The sequence below is a fragment of the Hydra vulgaris genome, chromosome 03 (assembly GCF_038396675.1).
Source record: "Hydra vulgaris chromosome 03, alternate assembly HydraT2T_AEP".
NCBI classification, from domain to species: Eukaryota; Metazoa; Cnidaria; class Hydrozoa; order Anthoathecata; family Hydridae; genus Hydra; species Hydra vulgaris.
Window position 1 is genome coordinate 69,544,717 of NC_088922.1, and position 19,753 is coordinate 69,564,469.

Here is a 19,753-nt window from a genome sequence, read left to right on the forward strand (position 1 = left end):
CTTTATGAGGAACCACCTGAGGACAAAGCACAACACCACGTTTGCTGCTGTTGTTACTCCTTAGAGGAAACTCAAAATCATCAACCCATTGATTCATCTTATAAGACAAAGGATCCTGTTGATATTGTTTTGGTTGAGCTTATTTCGTGTGATGGGCTGCCCTTTCGTGTTTTCTCAACTAGTCAACGTTTGTGAACAGCTCTAGAGACTGTTTTAGTAACTATTTATTAAATTCTGCAAAAGCATGTCTGATGTTCAGTCTGAGTTGCAAAAGCATGTCTGATGTTCAGTCTGAGTTTGGAAAAGAGTTGCTGCTAATCTTAGACTCTAAGACACGTTGGAACGGCTTACTAGATATGATTTCAAGATTTTTTACCCTTAAGAAATGTATTTAAATGTCACCAATTGAGTTATCAAGCGATTTATGATATTAGAGTCTTCACTTTGCAGAAGAGGTTTGAACTTGCTCTCATCTGATGGCATTCTGAAGTTCATTTTAAAGCAGCTAAAAAGCCAGGAAAACACCTTTAGTCAAGAGCTAGTTGACTCATTTGTTAAAAGAGTCACAGAGAGGAGGAATGCTATATTAGTAAACTTAGTTAAATATCTGAATAATCCTGATGTCATTAATGGAGCAACTCATGACATTTTCGAAAATTCCACGCTAAAGAGGTAATAATTAAACTAGTCAGAAACAAGTACAACAATTAACTTCCTTGTCAGAAGAATTCGAGTTCTCCATCAGAGAGACAGTCAAAGGGGTTTCACCAAAGAAACAAAAAATAGAATCAACTTCCAAGCTAATGCTCAAAGAAATGGCAGTATTTGAGCTAACAAAAAAACGAACTAACAACTTAGATTTGTTGCACACGGCTTTGAAGTCAATCCGAGTAACAAGTGTGGAGGCTGAAAGATCGTTTTCGGCAAGTGGTCTATTTGTCACTAAACTAAGGTCCAGGTTAAATGATAAAACACTTAATGTTTTATGTTTTTTACGTGCTTATTGTCTTAAGAAACGTAAAATTAACCATTAAAAAGACTTATTTGTTTACTGCTCAATTGTATTCAATGTACGTATATGACATTGTTGCTATATATATTTATATTTTTGCTGCTGTTGTTCCCCTGAAATATGTATAATAAAAAAATACACTAGGAAACCGGAAAACCGGTTTTTAAAACATTGAAAACTGCGGTTTATTTGAAAAACCGGTTTTAGAAAAACTTTAGTATTTCCTTTCCCCAATATATATATGTATACATACATACCATTGTAATTTGATTTAACTCGCAATATAAATGTTGGTGTGTATTATCTGATTTTTTGTGTTGATTTAACTCACGATATTAATGTTTGTGTGTCCGATACAGTTTTTTGTTTTGATTTTAATTGGTATATATATTTTATAAAACTAATAAAAACGTTTAACCTAAAATAAATAAATAAAAAAAGTAAACTGAAATCCCTAAAACCAACTAACTATAAAAGCAAACTGGAATTCATACAACTAACAATAAAAATATATTTATTATATAATATAATTATTTATTATAATATAATATTTTATACAATTAGTTTTTGTATTATTTAATTGTTTTGATTAACATTCTTATCCGCGCTAAGTTATATTATTTTACGTATTGAAAAGCATTAAAAAGACATTTTATACATTTTTATGGTCTTGCAATAGTGGTATAGAGGTCCCAACATTAGGACCTCTATAACACTTCTACATTAGCATATATGATTAAAAAATTGGGGGATCCTGCTAGGATCCCATTTTTTGGGGGCCAATCGCAGCTGCGCCCATGCGCCTAGGTAAAATTCGGCTTTGGGGACATAGAATACCTTTTTGTTAATACGGCAAAAGTACTACCAATCATTATCAAAACATTAGTTAATTCAATTCTTATCTAAAAATTTATTATTGGTTGTTTTAAAAAATACAACAAAAAAATAACAATAAACTAAACTCTAAATATTGATTACCGCTTTTTCTAAACTTCCGTCTTTAACTTGCAATGTTTTGAATGCATACGACGTCTTGAACTAATATCATTATTTAGATTTTTTTTTAAAGTGGAACGTGATTAATTGACTTTAAATTATCATAACTACGGGTTATTTAATTAAAAATTATGTTACTACAAAGACTGTTGCTTGAAAAATGACGTAATTTTACTTCGTTCTCTCACTCCAGTTATATTATAACTCTTTGGTATTTCTTTAAAAAATTGCTTCTAATATATTGGAAGAGAAAAAGTAAACTTCAAAAATTTTATTACAACATACAAATAATAAAAAGATAAAAGCGACTTATAATTGCTTAAATAAACTTTTGCATTGAAGCTAATAAAAATATTATGAATTTATAATATATATTGTAGGATTGTTGCTAACTGATAATTTCAACTAAGTCAATAACTTTTTATTTTTGCTCTGTAGCTTTCATCGTAGTTGTATTAAAAAGTTTTTTTTTAGTTTGTGGTTGTTGTAACGAGCGGACGTGTTTTTGCAAGTTGAAAATTTAAAAAGAAAAAGTATATATATATATATATATATATATATATATATATATATATATATATATATATATATATATATATATATATATATATATATATATATAATAACTTAGGACAAAAAAGTGTTTTATATATATTAACAAAAAACTTTTAAATTAATAGTGGTAATAAATATTATTGGTATTATGGCAGTTACACTTGTGGAAATTAAAAAAATGATAAAAGACTTGTTTACAAAGTACTAAGTAGAGACGGACGCTGCGCTAAAGCAACAAGAAAGCAACTTTATAAGTATGAAGTACTTTATGAAAGATTAGACAAAGTACTTTATGAAAGATTAGACAAAGTAGAAAAAAATATTTTAGAGAACGCTGAAAAAGTATCAACACTTGCAACAAAAGTTGAAGAAATAAAGGTTAGTCTAAATTTTCATGAGGAACATATTGAAAAAAAAAAATTAAAAAATGCGTTAGATATTTTTATAAAAAGTAAATCCAACCATAATGAAATACAAAATAACAACACTGATCTCAAAAAAATTAACAGTAAGCTAAGAGAAATTGAAGATAGAACAAGGAGGAACAATCTAAGAGTTGACGGAGTTAAAGAAGATGATAATGAAACCTGGCTATAAAGCGAACAAAAAGTAAAAGAAATATTTAATGAGTACTTGGGTGTAGAAAATATAAAAATTAAAAGAGAACATAGAACTGGTAGAAAAGGCGTAAAAGAGAACAGAACAATTGTTCTGAAATTATTGGACTTTAAAGATAAGGAGGAAATTTTAGGAAATGCCTCAAAGTTAAAGGGAAAAAACATATATATTAACAAAGATTACTGCGTGGAGACGAATAAAATAAGAAAGGAATTGCGTGAAAAAATGAAAATTGAAAGAAAATCGGGAAAATTTGCTTCCATATCGTATGACAAGCTAATTGTACGCGAGTGGAAGACAAATAAAAAGTAATTTTCTACTTATTTTATTTACGGTTTATTTAATTTTTATTTATTTTTTGAATATCTTTATTGATAATATATCAATAACGAAACCCTTTAAAATGAATCCGAAAACGTTTGAATACGAAAGTCTTTTTGAAAACATTTAAGTTTTTTAAAATAAATGATCAAAACACTTTTAATAAATATGACCTTGACAAAAACTTTATTGACTTTTCATTAATGAATATGGAAACACCTTACATGTTTCCAGATGAAATAAATAAGTATTTAAAAGATGTTAAACCTTATGAGAGCCTTTCTCTTGTTTGTCCTAATATTAGAAGTGCTAAGGCAAATTTTGAAAGCTTTAAAATATTCTTAGAGGAAAGCAACTTTATTTTTAATATTATTTGTTTAAGCGAAACATGGTTAACTGATGACGGATTTAATGAAAGCGCGCTTTTTTAATTAAATAACTATGAAGAGTGCATTTGCAGAGGAAATCGAAAAAAAGAGGCAGGTTGCAATTTACATCAAAAATAGTTTGCGGTATGAATTACGAATCGACCTATGCATATCTGATTACGACAGGGAATTTGTTTCTATTGAAATCGTTAACAACGACTCTAAAAATACCTTAATACCATGCTGTTATAAATCGCCACAAACATCAACAGAAATATTCTCAAATCATCTTCAAAATATTATTTTGAAAAGCTTCCAAGAAAAAAAAAATTTATTTATCCTAGGAGATTTTAATCTTAATGATCTAAATTATGAAAATAATAAAGAAACACAAAGTTTTTGCAATAATTTATTTCGATTTGATGTAATTCCTCTTATAAATAAACCAACGCAAATTACAAAAAATTCGGCAACAGTAATGGATAATATACTAACAAATTCATTATTTGAAATCTCCTTAAAGAAAGGAGTAATTAAAACATCTATATCGGATCACTTTCCGATATTTATTTCAATAAATACCTCAAATAAAATTAAGATAGATAAAAAAAAATCACAAGGCGGAATTTTTCCTTGGATAGCCAAGTTAACTTTAAAAGTGAGTTAGCCAATATTGACTGATCAAATTTAGAATCCTCAAATGATACCAATTTAATGTAATAATACGTTTATAGATATTTTTTTATTTCTTTATGATAAACACTTCCCCAAAGTAGTAAAAACAATTAAATTTAAAGACATAAATTCACCTTGGTTGAGTAAAGGTCTTAAAAAATCATCTAAGCGGAAACAACGATTATATATAAAGTACCTTAAAAAAAAAGTGATAAAACGAAATCTGAATACAAGAATTATACAAGTCTCTCTAAGAAAATTAAAAAAACCGCTAAAGCTAGTTATTATAATAAACTACTTGAAAAGTGTCAAACAGATTCTAGGAAAACATGGTAGTTATTAAATGAAATTGTTGGTAAACTAAAAATTAACAAACCGTGCTTTCCTAAAACTATAAAAAATCAACCACAAAACAATTGATGATGAAAACGTCATTGCAAATGAGTTAAACAACTTCTTTGTTAATATAGGATCTAAACTTGCATCCCAAGTTCCTAGTGTAAATAAATCTTTTGATAAATATTTAGATCGTAATAAAAATGAATTGAATAACGAAAAACAAACAATGTTAGAATTTGACAATGCTTTTAAAAGCCTAAAAAGAAACAAAGTAACCGGAATCGACGATATTAATAGCAACATTGTAATTAACTGCCAAAACGAGCTTAAAGTTCCTTTATTTAAAATATTTAAACACTCCTTAAAGGAAGGTATCTTTCCCGAAAAACTGAAAAGTGCGAAAGTAAAACCTATTTTTAAATCAGGAGATACAAGTGAAATAGGTAATTACAGACCAATATCAATACTTTCTACATACTCTAAGATACTTGAGAGAATTATGCACAATAGAGTATATACTTTTTTTAAAGAAAATAATTTTATTTACTTCAAGCAATTCGGTTTTCAAAAAAATACATCAGCTGAACACGCAATCCTTTACTTAGTTGATGAATAAAAAAACTCTTTTACAAACGGAGAAGTTAAATTAGGTGTATTCATAGATCTCTCTAAGGCTTTTGATACAGTCGACCACAAAATATTATTATCAAAGCTTAACATGTATGGCATAAGGGGTAGAACGAACAAATGGATAGAAAGCTATTTAGATAAACGTGTGAAATCTATATACTATAGAGACAATATACTCTCTAATCCTTCTATATTAAAGTGTGGTGTTCCTCAGGGTTCAATACTTGGGCCTTTTTAATCTATGTTAACGATTTCTATTGGGCATCAAAAAAAATTTCAACTATAATGTTTGCTGATAATTGCAACTTTTTTATCTCCGGAAAAATTATAAACGAACTGTGTGTAGAAATGAATCAAGAATTAGAAAAAATTTCTGGATGGTTTAGGGCGAATAAACTTTCTATTAACTCAAGTAAATGGAGTTTTCTTTGTTTCATCCTTCTTATAAAAAAAAGAACTCGAATCTTCTATTCCAAAATTGTTTATTGAAAATAGAGAAATAAGTAGGGATAATATTACTACATTTTTAGGTGTTTTTACTGACGAAAATCTAAATTGGAATAAACATATCGCCTATTTAGGTAGTTAAATATCTAAAAGTACCGGAATAATATACCGATCACGCCACTTATTGAAAAAGCCGCTACTCAAACAAATCTACTATAGCTTTGTTCAAAGTTATTTAAATTACGGTAATACAGCACGGGGTAGTACCTATAAAAGCAAACTAGAACCTCTCTATCGTAAACAGAATGCTATACGAGTAATTGATTTTAAAGATAAAAAAGAACACACAAAGCCTCTTTTTGAACAGATGTCTTTACTAACATTGTTTGAACTAAATATATATAATGTTTTAAGTCTTATGTATAATAGCAAAATGCAAAAAACTCCTTCAATTTTCTATAGTCTTTATAAACAAAAGCCAGAGTATAAATACCTGTTGCGCACAAATAGTACCCTTTTAGAGCCTTCATGCAAAACTAAACTTGAGCAATTTAAAATTATTTATCGTGCACCTCATATCTGGAATAAGTTTTTATTACTTAATCAAAATATTAATGACTTTGTAAAACTTAAATGGCTTTAAAAAAACTATTAAAAAGAGTATTTTAAAGTATAAAAATTTACTTACTGACTTTTTCTAAATTTGTTTACTGCTAGCTTCTTATATGAACTCTTATTTTTTAATATACTTCAATATATATTTCAAACATTGCGTTAGCAATAAACGTGGTAATATTAAGAAAAAGTAACGATATATGTTTGTATAATTGTTATCTTACATTTTAATACAATTATAATGAAACAATTAAACGTAAAAATTTTGTAAATATTTTTATTTTTCTATATGTATATATATATATATATATATATATATATATATATATATATATATATGTGTATGACAATGTAAAGCGGTTCTTGATGATAAGACCTTTTGGTCTTCTGCAAGTTTCCCGCGTTCTTCTTACAGTTCGTATTACAGAAGTTTGTTTATTATTTATATTTGTGATTTTTTTTATTTATATGTATATTCAATCTTAACGAATCTTTATTATGTAATCACGAAAATATATACTATGGAACAAAAATAAATAAAAAATAAAAAAATAAAGAAAGTTAAAAAAATAAAAATAAAAAAAAACATGGTTATCAAATACAGGAACCTTAAATGTTAGATTAACATCCTCTGTATTAATCTGTTATTCATTGTTACGTTACAAATTATGTTTATACCCGCTTTCTACTGCAGTGAGTTATTTTTGAGACTATTTCTTAACATAACGGCATTGGTCTAGTCTCTTAGATTTTTTTTTTAAATCTTTTAGCAAAAAGAATTTAAGAGGGCTAGTTTTTATTAAGGAAAATTTAAGAGGGACTAGCTTTTTTAAAAATCTTTTATCAAGTAAAATTAATTAAGGTCTTAAGAATCTTATCATAGAGTACAGTCAAAATAATTTAATGAGTTTTTTGTTTTTTGTTTATGCCAATTTTTTCTGAGAAAAAAGTTTTTAATCATCAAGTATTTAGTGCATATACATCACAGCAATAATTTGGTGTAAATTTTACACAAAAAGTGACGTTTATTTGTTTATCTAAACAAACTTGTGAAACCTTTCGTTTTTTGTGCAAAAAAAAAAGCAACAACAAAAAAAAAGAAACAAAAAAAAAAGAAACAAAAAAAGTTTAATTAAGATTTTATTTAAAAAATCTTAAATACCTTAGGATCCCAACCATTAATTTCTTGTGTTAAAGCTCCTTCTTTATGATAAACTTCTCCAGCTGTGTTAATTGTGTAATCGGTTATCCAAAGATAAAGCATTTGTGTGTCTTCATCAGATGCAACTGGTTGAGGTACCAAAAATTGGTTTAAAGAAGAGTCGTTTTGTAATAAAAACTTTCCCTAAATTGAAATTATGATCGACTTAATCATTACTTTATTAAATAAAGCCTGATTATTACTGTTAACTAAATGATGAACACAGTTTTCATGAATTTATTCTTACTCTATCACGTGTTACATTTTAATAACTCTTTTGATTTGAAGAATTAATATTCAATGAAATAAATCATTTCAAGTTTCTAGGTTCTTCTTTTTCTTTTTTTTTTTTCCCCCCCCCCCCCCCCCCCCACACACACACACACCACCCTCCCCTCAATTATTTAAAAAAATCTTTTGGGATTGTAAATACTTTTTTAAATGATATTATTTTAAAATCATTTAGAATAAAATCATTTAAAAAATATTTACAATCCCAAAAGATTAGTAAGAACGAAATTTATTTTTACTTAAGTCAATACTTTTACACAAAGCTAGAGATACATTCTAGTCCGTTAGGTAATTTTAGATTCTTTACCCTCTTTCCCTAGTAACATATTTATTTGAAAGCATTTTTTTTTCTATCATAAACTAATCGAAATTCGTAAACAGTTCATCAAAGAAAAAATAAAAGTTCATCAAAGAAGAAATAAAAATATTTTACTTCTTTTACATTATAAAAAAGGGGTTTGAACTTTTTTTAATGTAGCCTAAATTTTTTTAATTTATAAGCTATTTATATTTATTTATATTATAATTTATAGTTTATACATTTAGTAAGCAAAAAACAAAAGTTTAAAATTTGTTTTTTGTCATGATAAAGTTAAAAAAAAGTCGAATCAAGTTTTTTTCAAAAATCTTTTATACAAAATATTTGTTTTTACATATTTTTGACAAAACTTTAAATTATGTTCTCACATTTTTTCAACAAGATTCATTTTACTATAGCTCTGAAATTTTCACATGTTTTAAATGTTCCAATTAAACATCGCTTTACACTTAGGAGAGAGTAGGACACCAAGATACACGGGACACAATGATACATGGAGCACCATAATACAGTGTAATTGTGGAGGCATCTTAAGTTTTGAAAAAAAAAATCATTTGACATTATTAGGCCTGCGCGGGGTCAAAATGTATTTGTTTTTAAAATTCATATGTTTTACGGCATCTTGTTATATGTGTCTATCAGTAAGTAACATTATTTTGTAAACTACAATCCATGGGCTCTTCACTTTGTTATACGAAATCATTAAAAAACAAGTTGATACTAAAAATAAAGCGATTATTATCTATTAGCAAGTTAACATGTACAACATTTGTAAAGGGGCCCTGAAGAATAGTACTCAATTGTACCATAAACAATAAAAATCATTTCTTTTAATATTTGCAGAAAATTTTCAAGAGATTTATGTAAATATAATACTAGAAGATCTAGCTTTGATACAAAACTCTTACTTATATTTATTATAAAATTATATATTATCTGGTCTTCTGAAATATGATTTAGACCTTTGGATGCATTATTTAGATTACAATTATTAATTTGTTTGTCTTTCAAGTAAAAATCTGCCTTCCTTCTACGTTTTATACTTTTTATTTACTTTTTTAATCATGCTCATAGTGTGTATCAAGGTATATCATGGGTGGGTACCTTAAAACAAATTTCTAATTTTACTTTAAATAGTCTGTAAAGTTTAACCTGTTACATTTTGGTAATTTATTAAATTAATTTTGTAGGGATAAGTTTATTCTACAAATTAAACTAGTGACTCGCATAGTCCGCTATATTGGATCCTGAAGTACCGTCGACATCTGCGTCCATTTTCTGTTCCGTTTTTACAAAATGCTTTTTTGGCACGTCAGTGCTTCAAGCATTGTTTGATAGATCAGCCACTTTCAGTCACATTGTTTATTTCATTTTACCAACAAGAAGGATCTCTAAGCATCAGTAAATTTTTATTTTTGTGTATCCGTAGCCATTTTGGTGTTTTTTCCCTTTGAAATAAGGTAAGTTTTGTTTTTTTAAATAAAATTTATCTATTGACCGTACATATCTAATTTTTAACCATACACCTAGCAAATTCGTTTTTCTGTGTTAGTTTAAAATTGCATTACAATCAGTTTAGTCAACAATATAAAATTTTTAAGCACAAATCTACATGTTGCCATTGTCGGCCGACTACCAATTATCGATAATGAGATCGTTTTTAAAAAAAAAGTAAAACTAAGGAGCCATGATACTAGTCTAGACTCTAGATTACTCTAGAACTAGATCTATTTCTATCTGTTAAAATGTGAACTTATTATAATTGTAAGTTATTAGATCTAGAATGTAGATTATTCTATATCTAGATTGGAAAATTAGACTTAGTGACTTAGACTTTATTACTTTATAAGTTTATTCAGTGAACCTTAAGTGACTAGTTTAGTCAGTAGTGACAGTCTTAGAACTTTTAATTGTTGATTGATCTATTCTAGACTTTAGAATCTGTGACTATATATATATTTTTATATTATATAAAATTAAAACTGCCACTGGAAAAGAAGGATCTGTAGTGTCTTTTCTGTACAACCTTTCAAAACTTAGGTAACTATATCTAATTTATATATTTTTTGTTTTGCTAACCTTTTTAAAAAACAAATATGATGTATGGTACTCTAAAAAAATATAACACATAATATATATTATATATATATATGTATATATATATATATATATATATATATATATATATATATATATATATATATATATATATATATATATATATATATATATATATATATTTATTTATTTATATATTTATTTCTAGAAGTAAAACAAATTAAAAACTATTTTTAGATATAGCTTCAAAGGTGAACCAGCAACATTCAAGTCTTTCTTGAGAGAACATGGAGTTGCTCCAGGAACCTTTTTGCGCTATGTTGGAAACAGGGTACATGTAATTTTTCACATGGCTGGAGTTGCTATATTCTGCTGCTAAAGTCATTTCTTCAGAAGTAAGAGTTTTATTTTTACAAATTATTGATAGAGATTATTGAAAATATAATTGAAAACCAAGTTAACATTTTGAAATATTTACTTTCAGACACAACAAAAATGTTGTGAGTAAAGCTCTTTTTGGGGACATCGTTAAAGATGGCATCATCTTTCAGCTGCAAGCTCTAGGATTGATTGGAAAAGTAATTACAGGCCCGTGGATAAAACTAGTTTATGGCAATGTATTGCAGAAATCTAATCTTGAACTGGTATTTTTTATTTTATTTTAAAACAATAGTAGTTAAAACTTATTTTTAGTAAAATTGATCACATTTAATTGTTGTCTTTCTATCTTTTTTGCTTAATATTATTTTAGCTTAAGAATATTGTGTACCCTTCTTCATTTATTTTTACATTTCATTAAATTTAGGTACCCATGTTCCAGATTTTTCATCAAAGAATCACCCAGATGAAACAAAGTTCCAATGATTTGTTGTCAACAGATCTAGATATTTTTGGGCAAAAATTAGTGTTTGACGAGGTGCACAAGTCATTGCTGAAAACAACTGATATAACGCTCCTCAACAAAATAACATCAACTCTTCTGAGTTCTATTGAGTGTTTTATTCTTAGACAATTGCACAATTATATATCTGGGCCTCTATCTAACCCTACTGATAAAATATTGAAGGACACACTATCAGCACCTGCCAACAATATTCATGCAGAACGTGCTCTTGGCATGACAGACTGTCTACTTAGAAAAGCCCCCAATGCCACTATTGGATATCTAGATTCAAAACTGAATCACACTCTTTAGTGGATTGAATCCAAACCAGAAGATATTCAAAGAAACCTAATACAATTTTCTATCACTAGAGGATCACAGATCCGAAAAGGAGTGCTTGAAAGTAAAGGGATAGACGATAGCATTAAAACAAGACAGATTGAAGCATCTCAAAAGGCTAACAAGGCATCCAGGCAGAAACTGGAACGAGACGTTAAAAAAGTCTTGCTAAATAATCCCTCTGTTGGTAATGAAATGTTTATAAAAGTTGCCCCAAACCAGAAACCTTTTCTTGAAAAAATGTTAAGCAATCAAAGTATGACTAATCATTTGTTTAATCATAAATGGGAACTAGACAATGGACAGGACAAAATTTTTTATGGACGAATACTAACAGAAAGGCAAAAAGACAAGAGAACTGCGTATGTTACATCTTACTGGGGTTTCAACGAGGACTCATCAGAAGATTTTGACATGTTTATTGAGTCAATTATTGCTGACATGATACTTGGCAAGCTTTTTTTTGAAGTTTAGTTAACTGTTATTGTTTATGTAAGAAAAAATTTTTCATGTTCTTTTGCTACTTATAAGTTCAAATTCATCTCTTGAAACTGTTCATTTTGATGTGTTTTTTTTACCTATATGTAATCTTAAAAACTTATGAAATAATTATATTTATTTAAAAAAAATCATCAAACGTTTTTTTGTAATTTGCATAATTTATGGATAATAATTTCTTTATTTCATTTCATTTTTCATTGCAACTAGTACAAATAAATTCCTCTTTTGAAACTGATCATTTTAGTATATACTTTTGTTAATGTATTCATAATACTTTCTGAAATATTTACATTTGAAAGAAAATTGCTTCACTTTTTTTTTATTTCTCTATATAAAGTCCATAGGATGTCAAGGCACTTCGGACAAACTAAAAATCTCAATAACTTTTGAACCAATAATGCCAGCATCATAAAATTGGTGTTGTTGGAAAGCATTTTTCATTCTCTTTCATTTTATTACACATTTATTGGTATTGGATTAAATTAACTTTTTTAGTGCAACTACCTAAATTAAACCAATCGGCTAAACGAAGAGTGTATTAAAAAAGTTGTTTCAAAGCAAAAATCAAAAGTGCATCATAGTACCCCACTCTCCCCTATGCTTTATAAAAAAACATCAATAATCCAAAACGTCAAATGTTGAACTTCAGTCAAAGGTTTTCTTAAATAAATAACGTGCGGACCTTAAAAAAAATTGTACACATTTTTCAGTAAAATGTGCGTACCTAAAAGAAAAATTGAACACAATTTTTAGAAAACGTGCATACTTAAAGAAAAATTGTACATAATTTTCAGTAAAATTAGGAGGTTGAGTAAGCGACAAGTCAATTTTTGCCAAACTGTCAATGTTTATTATTTCTAAACAAAATATACAGCTAAATTAGTTATTTACTTATGGATAATACCTATGGATAAAACTAATTTAAAGGTACAGTAGAGTCACCTGTAAAAGTTGCAAGTTTGTTCTTTATATTTTCTTCAACCTTTGTCTTCACTATATTGCAAAACTAAATTAAATAAAAGTGATAAGTATGTAAAATAAAAAGTTCAAAATATTATTTTAACTAAAAAAATGTCAAAAGTTATTTTGTATTTTTTTTTTTTACTAAAACTACAAATTTTTTAATTTAATGTTATTCTTTAATTAAACTTTATTTCAAACAACCGAACAACATATACTCATCCACGATATGCACGATTTAAACGATAACGAGAAATATTTTTGAAGTTATAATATATCTGTTGTTGGGTAATTGAATGAAAATCATTTAAAAAACAACTAATTAAAATATATTTCTTTTGCCACGATACTCGGTATAATGCAATTTAAATAATCAGCAATCAACATGGCGTTTTACTGATTCGCACACTGTACAAGTTTTAACAAACTTAAAAATGTTATAAGAAATTGAAAAATAAGTTATCAAATATTGCTTAAATAAAATGAAATTTTTGGCAGTTTTTCAAATTATTTGAGCAATTTTTGGTAAATCGTAATCAAGGAATATATATATATATATATATATATATATATATATATATATATATATATATATATATATATATATATATATATATATATATATATATATATATATATATATATATAAATATATATATAAACCATTTTAAAATGTATTCTACAAAATAGAGTGCTCAATGTTCTTAAAAGAACAGAGCAATTGTAAATTAGTAGAAAATCACTTAACAAATTTTTTTTCATTTAACACTGTGTTTCATCAATAAAGACTCATCAGAAATGAATGATTAAATTAATAAAACTTCAATTTATACCAAAAATTAAATTACGGGAAGTCGCAAATGTCTTAACTACTGTAAATTTTTATACATGTAGAATTTGCTGACACTATTATAAAAAGAATTCTTTGGAAATGATTACTTATTAGGGTGGAGTGAATTTTAGTTTTTTTTACAATTCGTTTAGCCTGGGTGTGCAAAAGTTGTCTATTCATTTAAGAAATACTCTGGAAAAATATCAATGCTCTAGGAAATTATCTTGAGGTGCCTCAAGACCTTTAAAATTTTAATGGGTCCCTAATATTATGTAAAAAAAAGTTTTTCAAAAGTATGTCATGTTGGGTCTCAGAAGAAGCAAAATTTTATAAAAATTTCAAAAATAACAATTATTTAAAAAAAAAAAATGTTATTTTATAGTTTATTGCAGAAAAAATGACCTTTTAAACTAAAAATGAAAAAAGTTTATTTTTTTTAATTAAAATTTCAAAAAAATCTTAAATAATAATTTTTTTATAAAATAATTGTTATTTTTGAAATTTTTATAAAATTTTGCTTCTTTTGAGACCCAACATTTTATTAAACAAAAAAACGGAAATAATTTCTAAATGCAAGAGAAAGAGAAGTGCTAGTCTTCCAAATTCTTTATAACCATCACAAGGTTGAGTGCCCTTCAAGTATTCTTTTAATTTTTTTACCACATAGTATTTTCGAAATACAAACCACTCTTTTTCAAGCTTTGAAAGGCATTCAAGCATTGATTTTTGTATAACAACTGTTGCCCAAAATGCCTCTGTATTACTTGCTGTCGTGTCAAAATAAAGACCAACAAGGTGCTCCTCAAAGCCAGGCCGCTCATAAATAAGTTCAACTACCTTCTGTCCCGTCAAAGCACCAATTCCATCAGGTATCTTAGATATACCTAATAATTTGTTAATGTCCAGGCTAGATACAACATTTGGCAGACATTCACGTCTGGTTCCATCAAAATAGTGCAATATTTTGCCATCAAAGTGAGCAACTAGTGGAACCAAGGGATGAAAATTTTTTCTTACTGCTATTGCAACAAATATACCGGATGTAGTTCAAGTTTCCATTAAAGAGGTTCGAGAAAATGTTAACTTATTTACATCAATACCAACAATTCAAAGATTTGATTGTCAGTAGTACAACGCTTGGATACCGTAATTGATAGTTGATTAGTGCTAAAAGTAAAATGTTGTGGTGAAGTGAAGGCTTTTTGTATTTGAATTGACATATCACAGTCAAACTTTTCATCCAAAGTGTAATCTAAATCCGTTAAGGGTTCTGTAGATAAAACTTTACTTTATAAATGATATTCTTGGCGCCTTTATTCTTCAAGCTTATCTTTTCTATATTTAACAACTGCTTGCTTACATATTAAGTCTTTGGAAGTAATCAACATCTTTTGGGGACCTTGTTGACTTATCAGGAATTTTTTATCTTCATTTATCTTGATGCGACAATACCATTCACAATGGGAAATATCAAAAGGTGTATTCATCCTGGCCGTGAATTTTTCTTCATAGTTATGTTGAAGAGCAGATTTTTTATTTTTATGCTTAGACACTTTAACATTCTGCTGCTTTATAGTTTTTAATTTAGCTGCTACATAAGACTTTGCTATAGTAGGAATATTAGTCTTAAACCATAAAATCATAACCTCATCTGAAACTGTGTTGCAGGATATTGAAATTGTTGACTTTTTGACTATTATTTAATAAAAAATCAACGTAGAACAACACCACTTATTAGACATAAACTCGGTCCATCTCTCATTACTTGGCCCATCTATTGTTGAGAAAATATGCCCTACAAGTTAAACATTCGTTGTTGAGCGTGTTGCTTTACAAGCAATTAGTCTGAAGCCTTTTTTTAAAGTTATACTTTTATACTTTTTTACTATAATAAAAATAAGCTTAATAAATATAAAATGCTTAAAGTCAATAATTAAAAAAAAAGTAAAAAATCTTAAATAATACAAACCGCCTTCCCCTCGTACCCACCCCCTATAAAGCGGCCGTGGCGCAGTGGTTAGAGCGCTTGCTTTAGAAGCAGTAGATTGAGGTTCGAAACGAACTCTGGACATATTTTCGCATCACGTAAGGGAGGAGGCGTGAACTTTTTATTTAAATGCACTTCCGCGGTGCTCTGTGGCAGGACCATTAGGTCTTCTTGGGGCACTTAAATAACAAAATTAAAAAATAATAATAATTAAAGACGCCATATTATTAAATTTATTAAAAACTAATTTCTGAGCTTTAATTTAGAAAAATTTACAACAAGTTATTGCAAGTAATATATTTTCCATTAATGTAATTAAAATATGTATTTAGAAAAAAATTTGGTAAATAATGAGAAGAGGGTGAATTTAAATTCGCCCGTATTTTCCCTCCTCTGTGAACTATCTATGTTGTAACATTACAATACTTTATATTATTTATTTTCAGCTGTAATTTTAAACAATTATAGCTGGATTTTGTATGAAATAAAAATAGAATTTCAAGATTAGGTTTGGTCAACTTAGGGTTCCAAAATTGGGTTTGGAGGACCACTTCCCAAAATCAGTTTGCAAAAAAATTTTACCAATTTTTTTTTTTATAAAACCTCACCAAATAAGAGGTTATGCTATTTAAAGTAAAAAAAAAAAATTACATATAAAAAAAGCCACCCTAATATATATATACTAGACGTCTAGCTCACGGGATTTAATTGGAAGAAAAGTGAAGCCTCTTTGTTTACAAATTTAGTCTGCCATTTGTAAAAGGGGCAAAACATTATATAGTTAATGTTCTGGAAGCCATTTCTAATGGATTCTAGAACATTAGCTAAATAATATTTTGCCTATTTCTAATTTTAGCTTCAATTTTTGGATCTAAGTTAGACATCTTGTGTATATAATATATCATTGGCTAGACTACGTAGATTGAAACAAGTTGAATAATGCGTTAAAGGTGTTTAAAAAAAACAACTTACAAGTTGAGAAAATACAATCTTGAGTGTCGACTCAACAAGAGGATTTATTAAATCATAAAGCCATTTGTCTTTTCCATTCATTTGTACGGTTAGACTGTTGATTTTTAAAGAGCAGTCAAAAAAATTAATTGATGGGCGGCCATCTTTATTTGAACCTAAAATTTGTTTAACAAATTTTTTAGTTATATCTAATGTATTAAAATATCTAACTTATTAAATTTCTATCTAATGTAATAAAATGTTATATAGTTGCGTATTGTAACTTTTAAAATTATACTTTAATATAACAAAAAACATGTATAATACTTAAAAAAACATTTTGACAGATTTAATATAAATCTAAAAACGGAATCTCTATATAAATATTATGGAAGAAAATATTAAATATTATGGAAGCAGAAGAAAATTCAAACATCAAGAAAAAATTTAATATCTTGAGATAACACAGTGAAAAGATCTCCTTCGTGGGATAAACCGAATTATGAAGAGCAAAAAACAAGTGATGTCACGATTATTCGGCAACTTAATAAAAAAAGGCAATCGTTTAATCGTCTTTTCCATTAAAGTTAAACCATGCTTTAAGTTCAGGTTGACGTGAAAATAACATTTTAAATAAGTTTAGAGTTTTCTATACTAATTCAATCTATAGCATTTTTCAACAAAAGTACACTGGATAAACGGAATTTACACCGGATAAACAGATAACTAACGTGCAGCTCTTTATCCGATGTTTTGTATAAATAAATAAAAAATTATTTTTTTGGGGGATAAAATTAATGAAATAATTTGTTAAATTATTAACTTTAAGTAAAATGAAAAAAAGTGGTGAAAAAGGGTAGCTTTATTGCTTTTAACGTTTGTTTTTTTGTAAATCTATTTCAGTTAGTTAAACTTTCAAAAAAGTTCAAAAAAGCTTACCAATTTCTGCACTTAATGCCGACTCAACATTTGAGATGTTTACATTAAACCCAATTGTATCATGAATATTAATTCCAAAAATCGTCTTGTAATTGTAAAAAAATGTACCAACAGCTTCAATTATGTCAATATTAACAGTACACTTGATCCCTCTTCCTGATATCGGCGTTAAAAATACTTCTCCAAAATCTATCTTTGACATATGCAGACTAATAAATAAAAAAAATTTTGTTTTTAAACTTTTACTAAGATTTAAATGCATTTTATTAAATATAAAAATAAAAAAGCGGTCGCACTTGGCGTAAGTACGGTTAGACCTTACGTAAGTACGGCTTTCCCTTAGCGTAAATTAAAAGTATGACCCGCCTAGCTTAGTTTTACCATCTTTAACAGCTAGATTTTTCTCACATATAACAAAATTTTTATAAACAATCGCTAATTTTCAGTTTTACTCACAAAATAATGAATCACTGTTACCCGTTTTCACCTCCACTTTACTCACACCCTGCTACTTACCCTCGTAGGTACAAGGATGTAATAATTTTGCAAGGTGTGAAGTTAACACGGGCTGAATTACTTTCTTTTTATTTTTTTAGTTATTAAAGCGCTTCAAGATATTTTTTGTGATAATTTTACGTTGTGCTCCGTAATAAGACCGTTAGGTGTCTTATCACAGAGTACCACGTAAAAAGCATTTAACGAGGAAGTTCACACTTTCTTTTTAACCAATGTCATTTAACTGGTCAGAGCTAACCAGGTAAGCGAATAAGACCCCGTTCTCTCCTCTTACGCGTAAGGTTGAAATTACTTTTGTAGCTTGAATTCCAAGTTTCCACTTTCTCCATTGTAGTTTATCATCTCTGAGAGTAAATCATCTCGCAAATAGGGAAGACCTTCTTTAACAGCTAAAAGAAATGTTAGATTTAAAAATATATATTATCGAAATATTCATTAACAATTATAAATATTGCCTACAATGTTTTATTCTAAATATTTCATCGTAACTTTCATTAACATTATTTCTTTCTAAATTTAAATATACTTACTATTTTTTATCATAAATATTTATTCACTTATCCTGCTTTATAATAAATATATGTTCACTTATCGTATTTATTATTAATATAAATTAACTGCATTTCTTCAAAAATATTTAATCCACTCACCATATTTTATGCCATTTTCCGTCAGCTTCAATTGGATTCCAGGGTTCTCACAAAGCGAAAAACCCAAAACTATTACTAACAATAGTAAATTTATCATTCTTATCTTAAAATTGAATTTACTTTTTAACATTATTCCTAAATTGCTTAACATATTGTTGTTTACCTTAGGAAGCAATTCTTTTGAAATATTTTATTATTTGTTTATGATATATGTCATAACATCCGCCATATTGTTTAGTCCATTGTCATGTTAAAAAATTTATTGGTCTATCAATAGTAAGATAATAAAAATATTAAAACTTGAAAAAGTTTCTTGTAAATCATTAAAAACTATAAAGAATAATAAAAGATATCAAAGCAAATGAGTTGATGACTTTTTAAACATATTTTTCAAAGATTAAAACCTCTTAGGTGATAAAAATTATTTCCGATTTGCACAATTGTTTCTGTCACACAAAAAAACACATTTTTTAGCTTGCTACATACGTGTGTGAAATGAAGTTTGGAATTCAAATTTTTTTTTTAATATTTAAAAGTTATGCACTAATAATAAAACACTAAAAAATTGTCGATTATTTATTTTTTCGATTATTTATTTTTTGTCTTTTAATGACGTATTATAATGAATAAAGTAGAAGTTTTTTTAACCTTAGATTTTCTTTAAACCTTAATAAATAACACAATATTTATTTTATAACCTTAGATTTTCTTTAAACCTTAATAAATAACACAATATTTATTTTATAACCT

The 19,753-nt window shown here is 27.3% G+C and overlaps 1 protein-coding gene across 1 annotated transcript in view; it reads right to left on the reverse strand.

The window, feature by feature from the left end:
• Positions 1 to 19,163, reverse strand: part of LOC136078372 (bactericidal permeability-increasing protein-like) — a 36,502-nt gene extending 17,339 nt beyond the window's left edge. Inside the window, exons 1-7 of the mRNA XM_065794105.1 lie at positions 19,004 to 19,163; positions 18,646 to 18,742; positions 17,838 to 18,046; positions 16,920 to 17,074; positions 13,111 to 13,174; positions 12,934 to 13,025; positions 7,739 to 7,921 (exon numbers count right to left, since the gene is read on the reverse strand). Coding sequence (XP_065650177.1) covers positions 7,739 to 7,921; positions 12,934 to 13,025; positions 13,111 to 13,174; positions 16,920 to 17,074; positions 17,838 to 18,046; positions 18,646 to 18,742; positions 19,004 to 19,154 — 951 coding nt within the window. The 5' untranslated portion in view covers positions 19,155 to 19,163. The remainder of the gene's footprint in view (positions 1 to 7,738; positions 7,922 to 12,933; positions 13,026 to 13,110; positions 13,175 to 16,919; positions 17,075 to 17,837; positions 18,047 to 18,645; positions 18,743 to 19,003) is intronic.
• Positions 19,164 to 19,753: the final 590 nt, after the last annotated feature.